This window comes from Myotis myotis, unplaced genomic scaffold (assembly GCF_014108235.1).
Source record: "Myotis myotis isolate mMyoMyo1 unplaced genomic scaffold, mMyoMyo1.p scaffold_m19_p_7, whole genome shotgun sequence".
NCBI classification, from domain to species: domain Eukaryota; kingdom Metazoa; phylum Chordata; class Mammalia; order Chiroptera; family Vespertilionidae; genus Myotis; species Myotis myotis.
In genome coordinates, this window is record NW_023416379.1 from 31,508,636 (window position 1) to 31,533,747 (window position 25,112).

Below are 25,112 nucleotides of genomic sequence, written 5' to 3' on the forward strand. Positions count from 1 at the left end.
CCGATCAGGGGGTTGGGGCGCCACCACTCTCACACTCAGGGCAGGGCCAATGGGGAGGTTATGGCTCTACCCCGTCACACACAAAGCAGGGCCCATCAGGGGGTTGGGACGCCTTTCCCTGTCACGAACAGAGCAGGGTGGATAGGGAGGTTGTGGCCCCGCCCCCTGTCACACACAGAACCGCAGGGCGATCAGGGGGGTTGGGCGCTGCCCCTGTCACACTGATCCCAGTGCCGGGAGGCCTCTCAGTTTCGCTGATCCTGGTGCTGGGAGGCATATTACCCTTTTACTATATAGGATAGAGGCCTAGTGCACGGGTAAGGGCCGGCTGGTTTGCCCTGAAGGGTGTCCTAGATCAGGGTGGGGGTCCCCACTAGGGTGGCTGGCCAGCCTGGGTGAAGGGATGCTGGCTGTTTGCAGCTGGTCACACACCCTTAAGGGTGGGAGTCCCCACTGGGGTGCCTGGCCAGTCTGGTGAGGGGCTGAGGGCTGTTTTCAGGCTGGTGGGTGACTGAAGCTCCCAACTGCTCCTTTTTTTTTTTATTCTGGGCCAGCTTTAGCTCTGGCTCCAGCTCTGAGGCCTCTGCTGCTGAAAGCAGGTATCTGGTTTGTTTGGGTTCTATAATTGAAACACTGTATCAACTCCAGCTCTGAGATCCCGGCGGGCTGAAAACAGGTTTCTGGGGTTTTGTTTAGCTTCTATATTTGTATCAATGTTTCAAACTGCAAGCTCAGAGGCTGGCAAGGCAGGCGGGGAACGTTGGTTTCCTCCATCACCGAAGCTAGCAAGCCTCATGTTAGTTTCAAGCTGCCTGGCTGCCGGCCGCCATCTTGGATGGCAGTTAATTTGCATATATCGCTGATTAGCCAATGGGAAGGGTAGCAGATGTATGCTAATTACCATGTTTCTCTTTTATTAGATAGGATACCTAAAGTAAAGTGAAATGGAAAAGTTACCATTAACTTAATGTGAGGGGCTCAAATCCTATAGAAAGGGGAATCAAACCAGGATGAGCCCACATTTGCCTTGGTTTAGTTTATTTGTTTCTCTCAAAGACATTTATTAATTTAAGTCATGGTAATTAGAGTCCAAGTACATACTAATGCCTTGGTGCTCATATCAGAAGGGACAGAATCATTAAGGGCTGCCAAAGTAGACAGAACTTGTCCCAAATCCCAGAGGTAACTACAGAGAAGTGATCTGAAAATTTTGCATATAATTTTATTTTACATTTGCCTAACTTCTAAGCTATGTATTTGAAGCTTTTGCTGCTGAGAAAATGAGTAAAAAGTTAGCAGTTTGAAGGCTAAATAACTGAGAAAAGAATTAGAGAATTCCTGGTGCTATTGCCAGAAATTGGAATTTAGGGTTCACCAAGGGAAAGGACCCCAATAAACCCTCCATCCTTTCAGATAGGACTCCACTGTGCCTATAGTGTTCTGTATTGAGGAAGGGCAAACCAAATTTATACCAGCCTTACCAAATCCTGAGGCCCATTCTTGACTGGGTCAAGTTCGTCTTGACTCTGCCTGCCAGAAGAGAATAAAATCCTCCTCTCTGGAGGAAGACATTATTATTTAGAGCCTATAAAAATTATGTTCAGTGTATAACATACAATCAATTTTACTAGACATGAAGATAAATAGAACAAGCAACTGAAAACCAAGAAGAAAAATCAGGTAATATAAACAGAACCACAGGAGACTCTGATTCTTGAATTGCCAGATAGAGGACTTTAACCAAATTAATATTTGCAAGGGAAAAAACAATGGGAGGGAACCCCAGAAGTCTAATACAGCTTCTGGAAACCTCAGCCTAATTTAAAAAAACTCATTCGTGAATCATTTAACTAGATGTTGGGGTTGCCTTTGTCTCCATCCAAATTATTCCAGTATCTTAAATGTGTCAATAAACCACATGCTCCAGATATATATACTGGTAGACACTTAGCTTTAAAGTTTAGATGATGCCCTCAAATATAACCCATTCTCAGGACACTCCAGCATTGGGATAAAAATATGGTTACCATGAACATCACAAAACAGTATTTATTCTCCCTCATCCCCATTCATTCATATGAAATTTAGTTACCTTTTCCCTGTGCAGATAGTTCATATTTCTTAAGTATCTTGTTTGTACTCCTACCACTTTTCATATTATTTCTTGTAAGGAGTTACACACACACACACACACACACACACACACACCCTTATGAGCTGTGAAAACTTTTACACAGTCGCTGCCTCTCTAATTTACTAGGCCACTAATACTTGTGAGTAGACTCTTAGATATCATTTTTTCTTCAGAGCTCATTAACTGACCTTAAAATTGAATTAATTTAATCTGGGGCATTTATCCCAGGAACATGTAAATATGTTCACATAGAATCTAGAACCTATATACAAATGTTCATAGCAACTTTATTAGTAACAGCCTCGAACTGGAAGCTGTCCAGATGTTCTTCAATGGACAGATGGTAAGCAAACAAATATCCATATCAGGAGCTATTGCTCAAAAATAAACAAGAACAAACTATTGATACATACAACAACTTGGATGAAATGAATCTCCAGAGAATTAGGCTGAGAGGGGATAAAAGCAGGTCCAAAAAGCTACATACTTTATGATTCAATTCATATAACATGATGGAAATGGCACAATTACGGAAATAGGACCCAGATTAGTGATTGCTAGGTGGTAGGGATTAAGCACTGAATGTGGAGTTTAGGGTAGATGTGGCTATAAAAGGGCATAGGAAGGATCCCGGTGCTGATGAAATTGTTCTGTATCTTGACTGTGTCAATGCCTGTTTCCTGGTTGTGATATTGTAGTATAGTTTTGCAAGATGTTACCATTGGGAAAAGAGAAAGCAGGAACTCTCATATTATTTCACACAATGGCATGTGAATGTATAATTATCTCAAAATAACAACTTTAATTAAAACAATAAATGAAAGTCAAATCAAAGGTACACATTTCATATATATATTGTCTTGTTTATGGATTCTAACAGTTGACAAGTAAACTTGTTCAATTTTCTCTATTAAGTTAAAAACAACAACAAAACGAAACAGTGTTTTCAGTGGGAAGTAACTCCATATCTGGCCTATCCAAAATTGTTTTCCTTCCATTCCTAATTCACATTCCAAAGAAGCTCATGCTTGCTTGTACTGTTTCATCTGCAATCAAAATGCTACTCGGCAATCAAGGTTTCATGAATTAAATACAGAATCATTAACTTCTAGTATTTCCCAAATACTCCATAAACTAGCTCTGAGAACAAACATACACAATACTCTATAAATGCCTTTTTGTTGATCTATGCATTATTAATTCCTAAGATTGAGCTGTTTTTATTTTAATAAGACCATATGGAGATAAAACTCAATATATTTTTATGTAGCATTGTTTTGAAGACCCTGAAGGCAAGATTGAATTACCACCATCACTGAAAGTTTATTCCTGGAAACGTCCACAGGATTTTTTATTTAATCGGGTAAGAAGAATTTTTATTATTAAACAAAATACATATTAATGATGGTATGTAATGTGTTAATTATGAAAATCTACATTTTTAAACAATTTAGGATAATTTTTTCTTGTGGTATTCAATAATAATAATAAGTAATTGTGTTTTGAATTTAAATTAGAAATAAATGTCTATCAGTATGGTTGAATACTGCTTGTACTGATTTCCAAAAGAATATTAAAATTTTGTTTAGAGCCCCCAGTTTTCTTTTTCTCCTCCCCATGATGTCACATTATAGCCCTTAATTTCTGACAGACTAAGCAAGAACTTATATGGCACGAAGGTCTGTTTACTTTAGTGTTTATTAGCCTTAATTTTCAAGCGCAAAAGACTTGCATTTGGATCTCTCTCTCCCAGGGATTGTTGAAGCACTTTCCAAGGGCCACCTTCACTTCTGGACCCCACACCCAGCCCTTTCGTCATAGTGTCTAAGACATCATCTGAGAAACCTTTCTGTAAAATAGCACTTATGTACACTAAATGTCAGACCCACTGGTCTATCTTCCTAGTAGCTATGTTCATTTAAATATATTTGTTGTTTCCAAGTGCTTAATTATCATTAATGCCTTTTTTCCCTTCTTGGATCTTCTATTATTTTTATTTAATGCATAGAAAATCAGTAGGCTTAATTAGTTACTAGTTAGCTAGTCAAATGGTTGTAATGGAGCTGATTCTTGTATACATTATGGAATCCATTGAATCTCTGTTTCTACACAAAATGATTTTAACCCAAAAGTTTTATCCTTTATAAGCACTACCAATGCAAGAAAATATAATTTATCCACCATATTTTTTAATTACTGTTACTAGATGATAAAGTCAGATAATCCTAAATTTAAAAATACTAAAATGAGGAAATGGAAAGATACATCTCTCTTCATCAGAGTAACTATGGAATGTCTACTTGTAAGACATTTTAAATGTAAGGAATCAAATATACATGAAGCATGCCTATAAATTCCTTACAATGTTAAATAATGTTGACATAAAGACTACAAATTTATGATGTTAATATAATGCACTTAATATAAAGATATTATTAATAATATTCAAGCTCTGCTCAATTTAACTGCAGAATTAGCATTCCATGCAAATAAAGGATATGAATGCCATGAAATGGGAGTATCATAAATTTGAATAAGTAGAACAGTTTTATAAACCATATTTTGTTCTTTTTAGAATACCTTATTTCTGAGAGATACACTTATACTAAAAATAAATTAATTGATTATTATTGATGATACTTCCACCAACATTTATCATAATATTGCCATCCCTCTACCTCTACTCCCCCTGGGCACTGACTTCTTTTGATCCATCATGTTGGTGTGTGGACAGACAGAACTGGAAGCCTTGCTCTGTGGGGAAATCTTCAGATAGTGTTCTTCAAGTTTTAGTGTCTAGGTCCACTGTGATAAATACATTTGATACTGAGACTAATTAAATATAGACATATATAAAGTTTAGACAAAAATTCTGCAAAATAGTAATGGCCTTTCTTTTTTTAAAAAACATATATTTTATTGATTTTTTACAGAGAGAAAGGGAGAGAGAGAGAGACAGAGACAGAGAGAGACAGAGAGAGAGAGAGAGAGAGAGAGAGAGAGAGAGAGAGAGAGAGAGTTAGAAACATCAATGAGAGAGAAACATCGATCAGCTGCCTCCTGCACACCTCCCACTGGGGATGTGCCCGCAACCAAGGTACATGCCCTTGACCGGAATCAAACCCGGGATCTTTCAGTCCGCAGGCCGACGCTCTATCCACTGAGCCAAACCAGTTAGGGCAGTAATGGCCTTTCTATATAAAATTTACTCTATTTCAGTCTACTCAGATAGATAGATAGATAGATAGATAGATAGATAGATAGATAGATAGATAGATAGATAGATAGATCATTCTCTGGTTGTGAGAAATGAAATTGGGTTTGGCCTGTGGACAGTGCATGAGCTACATATCCTTTCTATTTTCTAAGGAATAATATCTTCTTTAAAATATTTTATTTCAGGTTCCAGTAGTTGTAAAGAATGAAACCACGTTTGACTTGTTTTCAGTAAATGAACATTTACTCTGCAGTGAGGTATGTACAGAAGCACGAACTAAAGCCTCATTGCAAAATGCCTTCCGGACCAGCTTAAGCAATCCCCAGTCTCACTTCTCCTTTGCTCACCTTTAAGTTTTGGTATAACTGAGCTGTTAATACACTGGACATTCAAAGGGAAAGGGAAGCCCCTTTGAGTTCAGCATGCAAATTGTGGGAGTTGTTAGTATCAGGACTGCTTGTTCCCCTCTTCTGCCCAGGTACTGGCTTCTCACAATCTAGGGCCCCAGCCGTGGGAAAACTACGGCCCGCGGGCCGTATCCGGCCCGTTTGAAATGAATAAAACTATTGAAAAAAAAGACCGTACCCTTTTATGTAATGATGTTTACTTTGAATTTATATTAGTTCACACAAACACTCCATCCATGCTTTTGTTCCGGCCCTCCGGTCCAGTTTAAGAACCCATTGTGGCCCTCGAGTCAAAAAGTTTGCCCACCCCTGATAGGCTCTTCTCCTCCAGCTCCACTTGCCTGGCAATTGACTTAAGTTGTTCTCTGAGAGAGAGGGGGGCGTTACATAGTTTGATTTGCTAATGTGGGTGAAATCATGGGGTGCGGTTTGATTGCAACACCTCCTCTAAACAAGCCAGATATTCAGCACAGCAGTCCTACTTCCTGTGTGGATGCACTTCCCCACCTCCTCACCCTGCCTTTTATCCATCAGAAGCAGACTTGTTCCACTTCCCCAAGGTAGTTATTTCAGAGACAGGGGATTTTTGAATGTTTTAAGATCAGTTAGAAGAGTGGAGCATAGTCATTATTGATTCAAACCCTTTGTTCTTTCTTATGTTTAGTGTCTCAACAAAATTATCTCCAAATTTATGAATCCTAAACATATATAGACTTTAGCTTTTTTATTTTTCAAGAGAGGAAATTATAAAATAATATATAGTATTTTCATAGATATAAGAAGATATCTGATTGGCCTATTTCAACTTAACCAAAATTTAAGAAAGTTCCTAGATAAAGCAAATTAAGAAAAACATAAACCTTATGAGATCAGTTTCAAGTATTTAATCTGTAAATACCAGTCAGTAAAACATGAGATGAATATTTCAGAAAAGCTAGTAGTACTGAGGGTAGTAATGGCTTTCCTCAACACCCACTGTGACACATAGATTTCTTATGTATTGTTTCTATTACAAAGAAGGCTGAAAAATAAATAGTTTAATCTACATTTAATAGATGAAAAACTGAAATTGATAGAGGCTGAAGTGACTTACTCAAGAACAGAAGGATTTGTAGGAGGATTCAAATCCTGGTCTCTATTTCTACTCCAAAGCTCAGCTCCCCACTGGGCCTTCCTGCCCGTTTTAACACTGCAAGTGGGAGTTTCACTTGGAGCATTTCTGCATCTATAGATCAACACATGAAATATGAGTTTAGAGTATATTTAAGTATGTGTGCAATTTTAATTTTTTTCATGTCTCATTCCTTGTCTAATTAGTCCTATTGATAAGAGATTTTTTTTTCCTCAAACTTCTCAACATTTACAGAGAAGTAGCTCCCTCATTTATAAAAAGTTAATTCCAAAGTAAATCACTATTTTCAGGAGCATTCTCTCTCTCTCTCTCAAACACACACACACAGAATTCAAATGAAGGTCAATGTCAAATGGAGGTCATTGAAAGTTTACGCTGGAAGACAGACCTTAGCTAAGAGTATGTTTAATATTACATTTGTTAGTCTGTAATATGACAATACTTCCCCCAAACAAAAGCAAGATGTATGACTTTATTCTGTAAGTCAGAAATGAAAATGTGAACACATTATATATGAATTTAATATTATTATTGGAAGTAGGTTTTAAACTAATTTCTCACCTAAATTACAGTGCCAACTGAAAATTAACTAATTAACACTAATGGTTTTTGTCTATAGTTGATGAGATGGATTATCAGCGAAATCTATGCAGTGTGGAAGATATTCAATGGGGCTATTTTGAACAATAGCTTTAAAGGGACTACAGGGGAACCTCCTGTTCCCATCTGGAAGCCCTGGGAACACATCTACTCTCTGTGCAAAGCTGTGAAGGGTCACATGCCTTTGTACAATAGCTACGGAAAGTATATTGTGAAACTGTACTGGATGGTAAGTTCATGTTCGTGTGCATTGACGTTCATTTTCTTTAATATTGAAATATGTCTGCCTATGGGCTGATACCTAGGAGAATATAAAACTATGTAGTTTGTGCAGGATATCAATCCGGTAGCTAGTGGGGGGAAATGTCCTGCATTCGTAATTTGGGATTAATAAGAAACAGTTGTTTCTCCTGTGATACCAGTTCCCTGTGCTTTTTAAACCGGTGCTTCATGAACCAGTTTGTGGTTCAGGCAGGCAGGCTGCGCAGGCAGGTGGATGCATGGGGCTGTCTCCCTTCCTCTTTTCTCTGTGATGTGCTGTCAGGGTCATGAGCAGGAAGAAGTACTGGAGCATGGTCCACTCCTCTCCTGGCACTTGCTGCTGTTGAGGAACCTGATCCCATTGTTTTGTGTTTTTTGGTGTGTGTTTTTTGTCCTAAACTTGAGATTTGTTTTCATGTTAACAAACCTTACAGTGACACAGAAAGTTTTACCTCTGCCTAAAAGGAAGCCAGTGGGATAGTAAGAAGTACAAATAGAGAATCAAAAATCCCTCCGTTATTAGGACAAAGTAGACGCACACCACAGGTAGCAATGCTAGATTATATTAGACACCTTTGGGTTGTTCATGGGGAAATTTCTCTTTCTAAAGACTCAGAGTCCCAGGTAAGACCAGCTACAGGATTTGCTTGTTCAAAAATTGTTAGAAATTTCAAGGCAGTAATAGCAATTTAAACCAAATATGAGGCCCTTCTGAGCGTGGGGTCTTGTGTGAAAGGTCATATACCTATGAAACTGGTCCTAGTCACTGAGAATGTTCTTGTACATTGGAAGAGGGGGCAAAGCATGAAGAGTTATACATTCCATTCTACATATCTAGGAACATGACTTTTTCTTAATGAGGCCAAGCCATCCATCTGGCCAGGATACGGGACGTGGAAAGACCAATGCTTAGGAATTAAAAGGACCATTACAGTGGGAAGGTGAAAGTAAAGAAGACAAGTTTAGCTACTATTTTCCAAAATAGGATTTGGGGGTTTGTTTTTGATATTCACAGCAAGACAATAGACCTTGAAAGTCAAAATATTGTTAGAAAAGCCCAGCCTGTGTGACTCAGTGGTTGAGCATCAACCCATGACCAGAAGGTCACAGTTCAATTCCTAGTCAGGGCACATGCCTGGGTTTCAGGCTCAAGGCAGCCAATAAGTGATTCTCTCTCATCATTGATGTTTCACTCTCTCTCCTCTCCCTTCCTATCTCTGAAATTAATGAAGTCATATTTTTTGAAAAGTTATTAAAAGAGAAATTAACTTCTTAAATTCTATTATCTATTTATCATCAGGAGGTAGACTGTGCAGAGGTGTGAAAGGGAGGCTATGGCATTGAGAAAGTGGATTCCCAGTAGATAGTGTTGAGGGATGATGGAAAGAAGGTAAACAGGGGAAGAGTGAGGAGGTCAGATGTCTGGGCATTTGGCCCCCAGTTCTGCACATTCACCTAAACCTGACTTGAGATGGAGTTTGAAGGTATTAAGAATTTCAAAACAGCATCAGCAAAACATTAAACCAACGGTATTAGTTTCAACCTCAATCTCTCTCTCTCTCCCTCTCTCTCTCTCTCTCTCTCTCTCCCCTCCCCCCCCCCCCCCCCCCGCTGTCTCTCTCTCTCTGCTTTCTGACATCCTTCCTTCTTTTCAAATTTCCTTCCAGACAGGGATCAACATTTATTAATACTACATTCCATTTTGCATAGAAAAATGTGATTTATTTCTCTTTAACTATACTGATTCCTAACTATCCCAAACCTACTTAGATTCAGACATTTTTTAAAAAAATGTATAGATAACATAGTCAGTCCTTGAGGTCTCAGAGCCTCTCTATATGAAATTTAAAGTTCAGATTTTCATTCCAGTTTTTCCCATAAAGGTATTCCCATTATTTCCAGTTTGGATTCTAAGTAAACAGCATCAAGGTTCTTTGACACCAGCCAGACAAGAATGTACTGAGTAGCATAAAGAACAGCGTTACGAAACAGAGCAGTTTTCTCTTCTTTCACTGCAGTGATGACACCACTACTGGGATCTATACAGTCTGGTCATGTACTTTCCAATGTCAGCATTCTCATTCTTTTGGCTCCTTGAAAGAAACAAATTCATTATTGCTTTCCACTTGAAATATTCATTGCTCTTGGCAGTCTTTCCATGATTGTCCCAATGCTTCCATTTGTCTCTGAAGAAACAGAAAACACACACATTGGGACCAATAATTTTCCCCAGTTGCCATCAATCTATTGGTATAAAAAAATGTATTAGTTTTTGTTTCAGATTAAACCTTGTACTTTTTAAGGACAATATTATTGTAGAATTCAGTTTATTTTTTTATAGATTTTTATGGAGAAAGAGAGAGAGAGAGAGAGAGAGAGAGAGAGAGAGAGAGAGAGAGAGATCAATCTGTCATTACACTTATTGATGCATTTGTTGGTTGATTCTTATATGTGCCCTGACCAGGGATCAAACCTGCAACCTTGGCGTGTTGGGAAGATGCTCTAACCAACTAAGCTACCCAGCTAGAACCTGAATCCAAAGTTTCTTAAACTGTGGAGGTGTAGAAAACCTTAAGTGCTTCCCATGGCCCAGCCCAGACCCCCTGAGTCAATCTCTGGGCAGAACCTGCAGTCTGCATTTGAAACAAAATCTCTCCCACTGGGGACAATTTTGTTGTTCTTTAAACCATATAAACAAGATATATACCATGATAAACTATTTTTCTAACATGCAATTACTTTTTTTACAAAATGTAAATTTTTTAAATTCTTATTTCATTATTATTAACATTCTACATGTTTTTAGTAAAACAAATTCAAACACTGTTAAAATGTTCAGAGTAGAAAATGAAAGTTCCCTGACTCTACCTATATAGACAATCACAGAAAATGATTTATGTATATCCTCCTAAACTTTTTTCCTTATAAACATAAGCAAACCTACTATATTGAATTTGTAGCACCAATAATATCATGTAGTAGTTATTGTTCTGTAAAGTACTTTTTTCCTAACCATGGACATTTTTTTATGCCAGTTTATCTACCTTGTACTCCATTGTTTGAATACAACAATGACTACACATATTTTGCTAATTTCACATTGACAGACATTTATGGACCAGTGTTTCACCAATACAAAAATAAATAGCATCTTTGCGTATATAACTTTGCCCATTTTCATGACTATTTTTTTCTTGGATTTCTACATGTGTAATTAATTTTTCTGTCAAAATACACGCAAATTCTTAATGTTGATAAGTATACTTAGTTACTCTTTTAATTTGTGTGTACTTTATATTTCATAAAATTGGAATTTAAGTCTGTTAATTTTTATTTATTTTTATTTTTTTTAATTAAATCTTTATTGTTCAGATTATTACATTTGTTCCTCTTTTTTCCCCCCCATAAGTCCCCTCCTCCCAGTTCCCACCCCACCCTCCGCCCTCACTCCCCACCCACTGTCCTCATCCATAGGTGCACGATTTTTGTCCAGTCTCTTCCCGCATCTCCCACACCCCTTCCCCCCCCAAGAATAGTCAGTCCATTCCCTTTCTATGTCCCTGATTCTATTATAATCACCAGTTCATTCTGTTCATCAGACTATTTATTCACTTCATTCTTAGATTCACTTGTTGATAGATGCATATTTGTTATTCATAATTTGTATCTTTACCTATTTCTTCTTCTTCCTTTTCTTAAAGGATACCTTTCAGCATTTCATATAATACTGGTTTGGTGGTGATGAACTCCTTTAGCTTTTCCTTATCTGTGAAGCTCTTTATCTGACCTTCAATTCTGAATGATAGCTTTGCTGGATAAAGTAATCTTGGTTGTAGGTTCTTGGTATTCATCACTTTGAATATTTCTTGCCACTCCCTTCTGGCCTGCAAAGTTTCTGTTGAGAAATCAGCTGACAGTCGTATGGGTATTCCCTTGTAGGTAACTGAGTTTCTTTCTCTTGCTGTTTTTAAGATTCTCTCTTTGTCTTTTGCTCTTGGCATTTTAATTATGATGTGTCTTGGTGTGGTCCTCTTTGGATTCCTTTTGTTTGGGGTTCTCTGCGCTTCCTGGACTTGTAAATCTATTTCTTTCACCAGGTAGGGGAAGTTTTCTGTCATTATTTCTTCAAATAGGTTTTCAATATCTTGCTCTCTCTCATCTTCTGGCACCCCTATAATTCTGATGTTGGTACGCTTGAAGCTGTCCCAGAGGCTCCTTACATTATCTTCGTATTTTCGGATTCTTTTTTCATTTTGCTTTTCCAGTTGAGTGTTTTTTGCTTCTTCGTATTTCAGATCTTTGACTTGATTCTTGCACTCCTCTGGTCTGCTGTTGGGAGTCTGTATAAAATTCTTTATTTCAGTCAGTGTATGCTTAATTTCTAGTTGGTTCTTTATCACAACATCGAGGGTCTCATTAGATTTCTTGAGGATCTCACTATATTTATTGGCGGTCTCACCAGTCTTTTCGAGGGTCTTACTAAGTTTATCGGTGGCTTCTAGACAGTTCTTGAGAGACCTTAAAAGTGTGGTTTTGAACTCTATATCCTCCATTTCTGTCATTTGTGTCCTCTTTCTTTGTCTCCGCATTTTTTATGCTTTCTTGGTACACCCCCTGTGGTCTTTGTGCGCCGTCTTGTTGTAGTTAAGCCTTGATCGTTGTAGGTAATACTGGGGGGGAATTGACCTCCAGGCCAACTGGCTGTGAGAATCAGCTGTGTCTGCAATGGGAGAACTTCTGTCCTCTAGGGAGATGCTAATCTAGCCTTTGCCTGAGGCTATCCCGCAAATGACTCTGTGTAAGGCTTGGGCAGGGCGGGTCCCACTGGATCAACAGGGCGGGTGGAGCGAGCAGTTATGGCTGCTCTCAGTCCCATCCCCAGAGGCTCTGCCTCTCAGAGTCCCTGCCTCTCAGAGTCCCAGCAACCACTGCAAACCTTGGAGAGAAAGCTGCCCTCGAGTTCCAACTGATGCCAGACAGTCCCACTTCTCCCGTTTGAGTCTGGGTCCCCAGAGACTTGCCCGGAACTGGAGCTCAGAGCCTGAGACTCCCTCCCAATTGAAACAGACAACCGCGCCCTCAGCCGCCAGCCCGCTCCGCACGCACCTCCGCACCTCTGCACCATTGTATTTTCTGCCCTGCGCCTCCTCTGAGTCTCGGTATGCTTTTCTCTTTCCTTCTAGTTGTATAATTTCCCCTCAGCCAGCCTTCCTATGGTTCTGGGTGATGTCCGTTCCATCTTTTAGTTCTAAGTCTGTTAATTTTTGAGGGGGAGGGATTTGTCTCCCTTTTTCTGTCCTTCTGTGAGTTTCTTGAACATTTTGTAGGATTCCATTTTGATTTATCATCTATTAGGAAAGAAAGAAAAAGATATATAACCATTAAACTAGCCAATATAAGTTTAGAGTTACAAGTGTCATACAAAGAAAGCATTTTTTTTACTCTATTACTCCTATCTACCTGGGTAAAATATACTGTTCCTTGACTTTTAATTTCAAATGCCTCCTTTCTGTGAAGACATTAGCAAAATTAGTTATACTTTCTTTTCTGGTCCTAGAGCACTTTGAACATATGGAATTTCATATTGTTTGCATATACTTCTTTCCTTGCTAAACTATAAGAATTCAGTGGTATTGGCCATGTGTTATGTCAGTCTTTGGATTCACAATGCTTATATCACTGCTGAAAATAGTCATTGGGTAAAGGAAGAATTCTATAATAAATTCTATATGTAAAACCAACATTAACAAAAAACTTGGAGTTCATAATCATTAATGCTATCATTGCTTCAAACTTTTAATTATGAAGGAATATGCATATAGGTGAATGTATAATGATTATATTAAATAAGGTATTAATTAACTTCATGTTAAAAATTAGGTCTTTAATTACAAGTGGGAGTAATATGATCATTGGAAGCATAAGATCACTGAGCTTAATAAATAATAATTACTAAAGTTACATTTAGATAATTTTTATTATGACTATATTAAATTATTTAATTATGCTCAAATTCATTCATGGTTATATATGTTTTGATTCTGTTATTTGAAACACTTTAATTTACTGCATTATGTAGGATGGGACATCCAAGGATATGCTTACCAGACCTCATAAATAAAGACAGATGCTTATCTTTTTCCTTATTTGAATGCACTGTAATTACATTAAGGAAAATAATAAGCCCAAACCCTCAGCCAGAGTAGTATTAAAGACTAGTATGTCTCTATTTATATGTAAGAAGTTAAAATAAAATTATAAAACAAAAAATATAAAACAGTAAATAATAATGTCAGTAGTATACAAGGTGGGGCAAAGTAGGTTTACAGTTGTTTGTTTGAAAAATAATACAATAATTAATGAATAATAATCCAAGAATAAACTCTGTATCACATACAATTACAAACCTATTTTTGCCCCCCCCCCCGCCCCCTTTATAATGATGTATGAGTGAAAAGAACATAAATCATGGATGGTATATTTCTTTCTTCTCATTTTTAGGGTTGCTGGAGAAAGATAACCGTTGATGACTTTATGCCTTTTGATGAAGATAACAATCTATTGCTTCCAGCTACAACTTATGAACTTGAACTCTGGCCCATGCTTTTGTCTAAAGCTATCATTAAGCTGGCAAATGTTGAGTATGTAGAAAGTGGAATTATCACTCACTTGTATAAAAACAAAAAGGCAAACCACAGTAAAAACAACAGTACCACATCTGTATTCCACAGCTTTATTTTTTTGATTAATTTTTAAAAACTTTCTTTTCAAACAGTGTAAATTTTCTTATATAAAAATGTATAGGCCAAAGTCATTAATTTGAATTATTGGGTTAGCCAGCAATCAAATAAAATTCCCCCCAGTAAAAGTATTCAAGAAAACTATTCTATACTCAATGCTCTCTATGAATGGAAAGTCAATCACAGAAATAAATGCTTCAGCTTAAGGAGAGAAAGAAGTTGTTTTGTAGAGGACAATACTGGCTCATCCAAATACTGAATAATATGCTGGGATCCAGTTAAAGGGTTAATTCTGTCTATGCAACAATAATGTGCTAATTTTGAAAACCCTGAACTGTTTTGAAGGATGCCAAGATGCTCCTCATGCTGTTGATAACACTGGTCCCTTTTAATACATTCATGGTGTTAACTATTCATATTTCTTCGATATCCTTATGAAATCTGCTTGCATCCTGCATGCTTGTGCACTAGCATAGATGAGGCATTTCTGTTTATTCTCTCAGATTCTGCGTGCAGAGACCTGTGGTCATTCCATCTCGGCCCTAGTGACGCAAACAGGCTTAGATGCTTGAGTTGCCAATGCATGGTTACTTTGTGCCTTTGCCTGGTGGGAGAATGCTCACTTCTACTGCACCAGCTTGAATTTGACACCCCCCTCCCCTCACAATGTGTCCTAATATCTCAGACTTCAACAGAACACACTACAGGCTTTAACAGATAGCATCTGCCATTTGCTCAAAGCCCAGCCCTCTCCCTTTCTGTAAACACAGCAAGATCAGTCAGAAGGCAGGTCTGCTCTTCCTGGATTTTCTTGAGCTCAGCTTCCTTTTTCTCCCCTAAGGCTAAACAACAAAACCACTCCTTCTGCCAGCCTCTTCATCCCCCCTTTCTCTTAACAACCCTCCATTTCCTATTGGGAATTTGTTTCACCCAGCTTGCAGCGCTTCATTTCAATAATTTAAAAGAACAGACTTATCCCATAATTTTTTTGGTGTACTAGGACACACTGCAATTCATGTGTGACAGTTTGCATGGATTTACAGGTTTTTATAATCTAGTTTTCATAAAACTAATCCTAAAATTAAAAAAATATGGTGATGCTACTAATCTCTCTAAAGTATGAGATTCCCTCAAGTTTTCTCGTCTGTCATTCAGAGCAAGAGAGAGACCAGTGTCAATCTATTTATTAATTAGTAGTAAATCTTTTTAAAAAAATATTTTATTGATTTATTTACAGAGAGAAAGGGAGAGGGATAGAGAGTTAGAAACATCAATGAGAGAGAAGCATTGATCAGCTGCCTCCTGCACACCTGGGGATGTGCCCACAACCAAGGCACACGCCCTTGACCAGAATCGTACCTGGGACCCTTCAGTCCCCAGGCCAACGCTCTATCCACTGAGCCAAACCGGCTAGGGTGTAAATCTTAATTTATATTTTATTTTCTATAAAAATAACTCTAAGGCCCTAGCCAGTTTGGCTCAGTGGATAGAGTGTCAGCTCAGCTCATGGACCCTAGGGTCCCAGGTTTGATTCTGGTCAAGAGCATGTACCTAGGTTTCAGGCTCAATCCCCAGCCCCAGTTCTGGGTGCATGTGGGAGGCAATCAGTCGATGTGTCTCTCTCACATTGATGTTTCTCTCTCACATCGATGTTTCTCTCTCTTAGTCTCTCTCCCTTCCACTCTCTCTAAAAATCAATCATCAATGGAAAAATATCCTCCTCAGGTGAGGATTAACAAACAGAAAAATAATTTAAAAGTAACTCTAAGTTCAAAAAATTTTCTTCCTGTAAAATAAATAAATACTCATCCTATATCTTTCTAGGTAGCTGAACACTACTAAGTATTCACACTGGTGACAACTGTGTTTATTTTATTTATTTACTTATTTACGTATTTGTTTATTTATTAATCCTCACCACAGGATATTTTTCCATTGATTTTTAGGGAGAGTAGAAGAGAGAGGGAAAGACAAGGAGAGTAGAAGAGAGAGGGAAAGACAGAGAGAAACATCCATGTGAGAGAAACACATCAATTAGTTGCCTCCTTCACGAGCCCAGACCAGGGCCTGGGCCGGCAGGACCCTGCAACCGAGGTAGGTGCTCGTGATTGGAATCAAACCCGGGACCCTTTGGTCTACAAGCCAATGCTCTATCCACTGAGCCAAACAGGCTAGGGCTATGTTTGTTTATTTTGAAAGAAAATAATGTTCCTAATGTTCCTAATTGTCAAACCTCACTTGAAGTTCTGAGAATTAAAGCTGCAAGGCCAGTGAAGCATTAAAGGCATGACCTGAGTAAATGGAGTAGCATTTTGTCTTTCTTAAAGCTGTAGTTCAATAGAATTTTCTAGCAACTTGAGTAATATAATTATTGTCATTTTTAAATAATAAATAAATCTAGCTTGGAAATAAAGGATCAGACTAAACGTAAGACATTTCTTAAGCTTTCAAATATAATGGTACAACTTATATTTGTCTACACATTTTTCTCAGATTATATTTATTGTCATATAAGTTTTAGCTTAGTACATTAAAAATTAATATTTAGTAGTAGTTTCAATATCACTGTGAGATATGTAAAGGAAAAAAACATTATTTCTATGAGGCTTTTACAGTCAATTCTTAAATATGATTATCCAAAGAAGAATTTAGACTAAACTATGAATTATCTCAATAGATACTTGTTATCTTTGAGATATGTAGACACATCAATCCATCTATCATCACCATATGGTCAACTAAAGCTATGATTCCTGGGCAGAAGAGGGATTTGCCTGTTGCTCTAAATGGACTAATCTAGTCAGAAAACAACAACAACAAAAACCCCCAAAAAACAAAAACTAAAATGAGAAGAGTGACATTTGGTCAATCACAATGTCATTTGATTTTATCCTATGGTGGCAAATCCACTGGTTTGTATAGGATAGAAGAGCTGTTTGTGGTTTCTCTGAAATTATCTAATAATTTAACTAAGGATGTCTGATGCCCATCTTGACCTGCCATATATGAGACTGACAATACACAGCTTCATAGACATCTTAGAATAAGTACTAAAACCAGAAACATAAAGTCACTGTTCTATTTTTAAAAGAACATGATAATATATTGAATATATAAAATATATAATATATTATCTGTATATATTTTAGCATATATCACATGTATGAATATGTTTTATGTATATGACAATAGTCTTATGTCTTTTAAAAATAAAGCTTGTAATCATGTTTTGTAAACAGATGTGACGTTTTATCATTGGATCTACTTAAGTGCTTTACCAAAACAAGTAATCTGACTGTTGGAATAATATTTTCTTGTGCTATAATGTTTAACCAGTATGACCCTTACATTCATTATTATATCACTATTTAATAGAGATTCCTACTTCTTATATACCTCTCTGTGTTTTCAAATTTTATTAACTATACTACCGTGCATTTGCTTCTTTAGCATCCATATAGCAGAGAAGAGAGAGCTGGGAGAGTCCACCATTATCCATGCACTTACAGGATGGTTACCGGAAGTCATTCCTCTCCAGTAGGTTTGACTATTAACTTTCTTGTGCATTTTTTTTCTTTCTTTCTCCCCTTGTAAAGTTTCTTTAACCAAAACATTTGTACTTTTTAGGGAAATTTCAAGAAAAGTTACATTTTATAAAAATGTTGGGGAGAACAACATTTTATAGTTTTATATAAAATTCTTTGAGAATTTCAAGATAAATTCTGTTTCCTTATATATATATATTGTAAATTTAGTCCTATAATATCTGAATTACAAATATTAAAATAATGTTATTAGACATTATGCACTTTGATATATTATTTCTAATTAAAAACCATAGTCCTGAGAAGATTATCTTATTTAATCATCCATATAACCCCATCACCAGGTATATATCATTATAAGTGAGGAAACTAAAACTCAGATTGTTTGACCAAAGCTGTTCATATTGTTCCTGGAGGTGATAAAATTGGAATCTAAGTATTTTTGAGCATATCATCAATTCAGATGTTGATTTTTACAAGAAGATCAAAGCCACATACAGTTATCAATTTGCATCATCATTGATTGATCTTTGACTGATGTTACCACTCCTCAGGGTCCAGCTTAGAGGGGATTGAAGACAGCCCTCATAACTTGAATATTAGATATATGATTTGCAAATATTTTCTCCCATTCTATAGGTTGCCTTTCCATTTGTTGCTGGTTTCCTTTGCTGTGCAGAAGCCATTTAGTTTCATGTAACTTTCCTTTATTTTTGCTTTTGTTGCCTTGGTGTCAAATCCAAAACCTCATTGTCAAGACCAATGTCAAAGGTCTCACCACCTATATTTTCTATGGAAATTTTATGGGTTTTAGGTCTTATATTCAAGTCTTTAATCCAATTTGAGTTGATTTCTATGTATGGTGTAAGATAATGGCCTAATTTCATTCTTTTGTATGTGGTGGTTCAGTTTTTCCAGCACCATTTATTGGAGAGACTATACTTTCCACATTGTATATTCTTGGCTTTTATTTTTGTCATTGTCTGTTTCATTGATCTATGTGTCAGCACTAAATAGAATGTTAGCTGTGGGCTTGTCATATATGGTCTTTACGTTGAGATATGCTCTTTCTATACTCAAGTAGTTGAGAATATTTATCATAAATGGATGATGCATGACAAAGGGCACATAAAGATAACGCCTGCCCTCTGGTCTGTGGAGAGAATTACAGTTGGCCCTTCGATGTGTGTTTAATTATAAGCCTGCCCCTCAGGTCAATGCATTAAAATAAGCAAGTAAGCCTCTTTCATAGAAAGTTTGCTGCCTCTGCACTGGGCTTGGGGTGGGCAAGTCTGCGGGAGCTTTTTAAGAACCATTTCTGAGGTTACAATGGCCTCATGGATGGGTCTTTGGATGCAATCCCCATGGGCTTTCAAAGCTAGATGTTTTGTGGGATCATTTATTAGGTGAAGGCCTTAAAAGTTTGGGTGTCAGATGTGAGTTTCAAACCCTTTGCACCTCAGGGGTAAACTCAGGGTTGTGAGTTCCCTCCAGTTGTGGGTCACCATGCTGGGTTTATGGCGATATTGTGTCTCAGTCTCTCCTACTTGCATCAATGTGGGTTCATTCTCATTCACTAGCTGTGTAGGAGCCACTCAGTTACTTTCCTCCTCCGCCCCCTACCCCCTAGAGGTAACTGTTTTATATCTACCTGTAGATTCAGGATAGTCATGGGAATGGATGAATTCCGGGTCCTCCTATGTCTCCATTCTGAACCAGAATTCCTTGTTTGGTCTCTTTCCATCAGCAAAACCCAGCACATCATAGGCACTCAATTAAAATTTGTTTAATCAATGAATATATAATGGTGTTTTAAACTAATATTTGAAATTAGTCTTTTAAAATAGTAAGTTTATTTTTTTTCTGTCAGTAATTTCTTGATGTGGAGTTTAAATCTTAATTTGAAAATTAGTGTTGATGTGTTTTATCAAAGCCCACGATATATGGACAAAGTCTGGGAGCTCTTGAAAGAAATATTGCCTGAATTTAAGCTGACAGATGAATCCAACTCTGAGAGCAAAATAACAGAGGTAGATAGCAAATTAAAAGATGCAGGAAAAGAAGTGAAAGATGGCAAAGAAGTGAAAGATGGCAAAGAAGTGAAAGAAGGCAAAGAAATGAAAGATGGCAAAGAATTCAAACCTGAACCTTCAGTTACAACACTAAAAACACTTGAAAAAAGTGACAAAGTTCCAAAGGGTAAGACATTATATATCATACATTATTTAATATGGATATTGTATATAAATGCTTTACAAACACTGCTGAATTTAATGGTTCTTCATTGTTATTATCATGTATTAAATGTTGTGGAAATAATTAAGATCCTTCCTAGATAGGATTTCAGAACTTCTAAGGGTATTTGCTACATGTTAACTATTGTTTCATATTTTACTCTCTTTAGAAATCAAAGGAAATTATACCATTTGATGATACTAAATTAACATAGTATTAATATAGGAAGAGACATTAAGTTTTCAAGTTTCATCAAATACATCTTTCTTATATATGTAGAGTACAATGAACCAAAATAGCAAGGGACAAAGTGGTCCTGTTTATTTTTTCAGGAAATGTGAAATGACCAGGGATTAGATGATGATTCATTGATTATTATTGTAAAGTGGAAGTTCAAATTTAAGAAGAAAAAATTCTAGTTGTTTTTTTTTTACAAGTGTAGGATTATTTATTCTCTTAAGGCAGGAAAGGTACTGAGTAATTTTTTATTTCCAAAATATTTTATATAGCTATGTAAATAAACAATAATGATGGTTAAATATTCTAGAAAATACTCAGCTGTCTTTATATTTTGATCTTTCAAATATTTATGTTTTAGAAAATATTGACATTTTATCCAATTATTTCTTATCAGGGTCTTATCTACAGTACAGTGCATAGAAATTATTACTGTAAATGTTCCTCAAAAATATACCAAGACCAAGTGTGTGAGTGATATCTGCCTATCATAGGCCCTTTTTGAAATGACCTAATATGCACTAGTATGAAAGAAAGCAAAAAAAAAAAAGCCTGATAAAATTTGTTTTATCTAGTATATCCCCAATTAATTTCAACTGACAAGCCCTTTCTCACATATCACAAATTAGCATTTATCTATCCACCCATTCACCCAGCCACCCATTTATCCAAGATACAGTTTACTGAGTATAATTCCAATAAATGTTCCAGGGATTAGTGATAACTTGTTGAACAAAATCAGATAAGAAAGGTACTTCCTGAATCTTATTGTCTAGGGATAGAGACTAATATTCACTTAAAAATCATAACCACTTATTAACAAATAAGCCTTAAATGGAAATGAAGGAAACTACGGGAGTTAATATAGGGGACCTAGTCTATGGTGTAGGGAAAGAATTTCCTAAGGAATTTTGAGCTGATTTTGCAAAGATGAGAGGAATATCAAGAAGAAGATGGGGGGCTGTGGAAGAAAGAGCATTCTAAGTAGAGGAATTAGCAGCTATACTAGTAAAGGCTATGAGGCAGTAGGAGGAATGACAGTTTGGAAGACCTGGCAGAAGCTATATTTAGCTAGAAGAGGAAAGGATGTGAGGATTAAAGGATGGTTTGAGAAAACCTGGAGAAGGAGGTAGGAGAATGATCACATAAAATCTTCTAGGTTGCTGTAACCAGTTTGGTTCAGTGGATAGAGCCTCGGCCTGAGGACTGAAAGGTCCCAGGTTCGATTCTGGTCAAGAGCATATACCTTGGTTGTGGGCACATCTCCAGTAGGAGGTGTGCAGGAGGTAGCTGATTGATGTTTCTCTCTCATCAATGTTTCTAACTATCTCTCTCCCTTCCTCTCTGTAAAAAATCAATAAAATATATATAAAAAAGAAAATAAAATCTTCTAGGTCATGTTAAGATTATTGATCTTTATCATAAGAAAAACTGACAGCTAATGAAGAACAGACTAGAATCTGCATGATCTAAATCACATTTTAAAAACAACATGATGGTTTTTTGAAAAGAAAAGACCTCAGGGTGAGGTCGGGACCTTGAGGTTTGGAGACATGAGTGTATATAAAAAAACGGTTTGGAGACTCTTGTACCAGCTCATGTTAGAGACAATGGTAACTGGGAGTGGGTAGTAGGGTAGTAACAGTGAATAATGTGAATAATTTGAGAGATATTTAAAAAGTAAAAAACATGGTAGCTGAAATGGAGATGATGGTGGATACTGAAAAACGAATGGCTTTATGAGGAGAGATCATAAAACGATTTTGAACATATTAAATTTGAGATAGGCTATGAGTTCCGGGGTGGTAATACACGTTTTGGAATCATTGACAAATGCATGCTAAGTTAAACTACGAATGGTAGTCTCAAGAAGACGGCATAGAATAAGAAGACGTGGCTGCCTGAGACTGAGCTTTAAAGAAACGAAGCATCTGACAGCCAGGAACACAATGATGATCTGGCAAAGGAGGCTAGAGGATGGCCAGAGAAGCAGGAGGGAAACCAGCAGAGCATGATGCTACTGAAGTCAAAGAAGGGAGTTTCAAGAATCAGAAAGATAGTCTGTGTCCAATAGTGAGAGTTGAAATACGGTGGGAACTTAGATTCCCCTGTTGAATGTTGTGATGTGAAGGTCATTGGGCACTGGTGGAGGATGGGAGTGGAAGGCATATTGAGAGCGTTAAGAAGTAAGTGCAAAGTAAAATAATGTCCAAACAAACCTATTAGAAGTTTGTGAATAGGAAAGCTACAAAGAGGAACCGGACAGGGAGTATGTGGACCTACATGGGATACTTATGTTTTAAACTATTGAAGGAGAACTGAGTATTTTTAAGTAAAGACATGAAGGAATCCAGCTGAGATTACAGCAATAGTGTATATTTCCTGAGAAGGCAGGAAAAGGAGGACAGGAGTCCAGGTGGGAGAGGTTGGACCCATCCAGGGGAGCAGGCGCTCCTCCATTCTACCAGGTGGGTGCATGCCATGGGAGAGGACAGGCGCAAATGTTGGTGGGTGAATGGGTGACATAGGGAGAAGCTGAGTGTTTCTGACTAAAGGCTTCTATTTTTCTCTCTATATAAGTAGCTTATCCATGAGCCGGGAGTGAGGTGGAGGTGGAAGATGAAGGTTCTCATGGTGATTTAAATCAGATGTAGCAGAGGTTTGCAGAGCTAGGGAAAGGTTATCTCCAGTAGGACTCAGCTGGTAACTTTACCTAAGGTGATATTTGCTAGATGGGTGGCATGAAATGGCAGAGGAGCAACACATTTGGGTAAACACTGTTGTATATTATCCAAATTGCTATGTGAAAGAGTGATTTTTCTATTTGTAAGTTTTATTATAAATTATATTTTCTGAATTCTGAATAGGAGTTTGAAGGCTTTAAAGTTCTATTTTAAAATCATACATGAAATTATATATTTCTACCTAAAATTAATTTTATTGAGTGAAATCAAATATTTATAGAAACCCAAGGTGTAAAATTTGATAACTTGTATTTATACTTTAGTTTCCTAGTTATATGTCTCCTCCTGCACTTAAAGTTATCAATTATCTTCACTTTTGTATCTCGCATAGGTGCTAAATCTACTATAAAAGCTAAGATATAAGACAGGTGTACATTTTAGGGTGAGGAATAGTGCAGGTTGTTAATGTCACAGTTTTTATTTATGCAAATTGAAAAAAATAACCTGATTACAAATTTAGCAGGTGATGAAAGAATAAAAAGGCAGAAATATGATTTTTTGTTTCAGAATTGAATTGACTTCATTAGGGAATAAAAAATCTGGGATTTTTAATTTTCAATCTTTATACTAAATTTTTTCTTTTTAAATTAGAAAAAATAATTACAGTTTGCATTCAATATTATTCTGTATTAGTTGCAGATGTACAGCATAGTGGTTAAAAATCAGGTACTTTACAGAGTGGTCCCCCAATATTTCAGGCACTCACGTGACCCCATACACAGCCATCACGATATTATTGACTATATTCCCATGCTGTAACCTACATCTCCATGACCATTCTGTAACTACCGATTGGTACTGCTTAATCCTTCACCTTTTCCACCTAGCTGTCAGCCCCTCTACCCTCTGACAACGCCAATCTGTTCTCTGTATCTTTGAATCTGTCTCTATTTTGTTTGTTTATTTTCTTCTTTATATTCCATATACAAGTGAAATCATATGGTATTTGTCTTTCTCTGACTCATCTCACATAGCACAATACCCTCTAGGTCCATCTAAGCTGTCAAAAAGGTAAGATTTCTTTCCTGTTTATGGCTGAGTAGTATTCCGTAGTATTCCATTGTGTATATGTACCATAGCTTTTATTTATTTATTTTTTTAGTTGAAGGCGAACACGTTTTATAGAAATGTAATTATGAATGAAAATTCAAAGGGTGCATATAGTTCTGTGTGTAGGGTGTGATTAAAAAAGTCATTTTGGCCATAATGTATTGGGTTTGGCATTCAGTTTTCACCAGAAGATATTCTGGAAACAGCAGTCTATATTTTCTTGAGATGTAGAGCCCCAAATAAAAAAGATCTGAAAGGTCTCTCCACATTTAGAACTCAACTTTAAGAATATGATTTGTTGTACTTTGATTTTTTCTTTTAAAATGAGAAAAATAGTCTGTAATTTTATATACAAAATCATATATCAAATTATCACCTACATTGAACATAAAATGATGTGTAGTCAATAATAAATAGTGCTGCAGGTCCTTCACAATACACATTGATTTTCAAAATTTTGTCTTGCTTTATTTTAATGTTTCTAATTAGAGGTGAATAGTGTTTGAGGGAATTTGTGGCTATTGTGTTTGAGGTTTTATAATTAAAAGATTTATTATGTTTTTTAATATGTTAGAGAAAGCAGATATAAGAGACATTGGGAAGAAGAGGAGTAAAGATGGAGAAAGGGAAAAGGAAAAATTTAAATGGTCGTTTCATGGTTCCAGACCCTCATCAGAAGTCCAGAACTCTCTGCTGTCTCTGTCGGACTGTAAGCGCTCAGTCTCCTAGACTATGGACTACTTTAGCTGTTTCCTGAAATGTTGAACCTCTGTGGAGCATAGAAACATATCTCCTGTATAGACATTCTAT

At 36.8% G+C, this 25,112-nt stretch overlaps 1 protein-coding gene across 1 annotated transcript in view; it reads left to right on the forward strand.

Annotated features, from left to right (window-relative positions):
* ADGB (androglobin) overlaps nucleotides 1-25,112 on the forward strand; it is a 152,496-nt gene that overhangs the window by 33,039 nt on the left and 94,345 nt on the right. Inside the window, exons 4-10 of the mRNA XM_036317321.1 lie at nucleotides 3,405-3,497; nucleotides 5,537-5,608; nucleotides 7,510-7,719; nucleotides 14,253-14,392; nucleotides 17,942-18,028; nucleotides 19,970-20,235; nucleotides 24,877-25,011. Of these exons, the coding sequence (XP_036173214.1) occupies nucleotides 3,405-3,497; nucleotides 5,537-5,608; nucleotides 7,510-7,719; nucleotides 14,253-14,392; nucleotides 17,942-18,028; nucleotides 19,970-20,235; nucleotides 24,877-25,011 (1,003 nt within the window). The remainder of the gene's footprint in view (nucleotides 1-3,404; nucleotides 3,498-5,536; nucleotides 5,609-7,509; nucleotides 7,720-14,252; nucleotides 14,393-17,941; nucleotides 18,029-19,969; nucleotides 20,236-24,876; nucleotides 25,012-25,112) is intronic.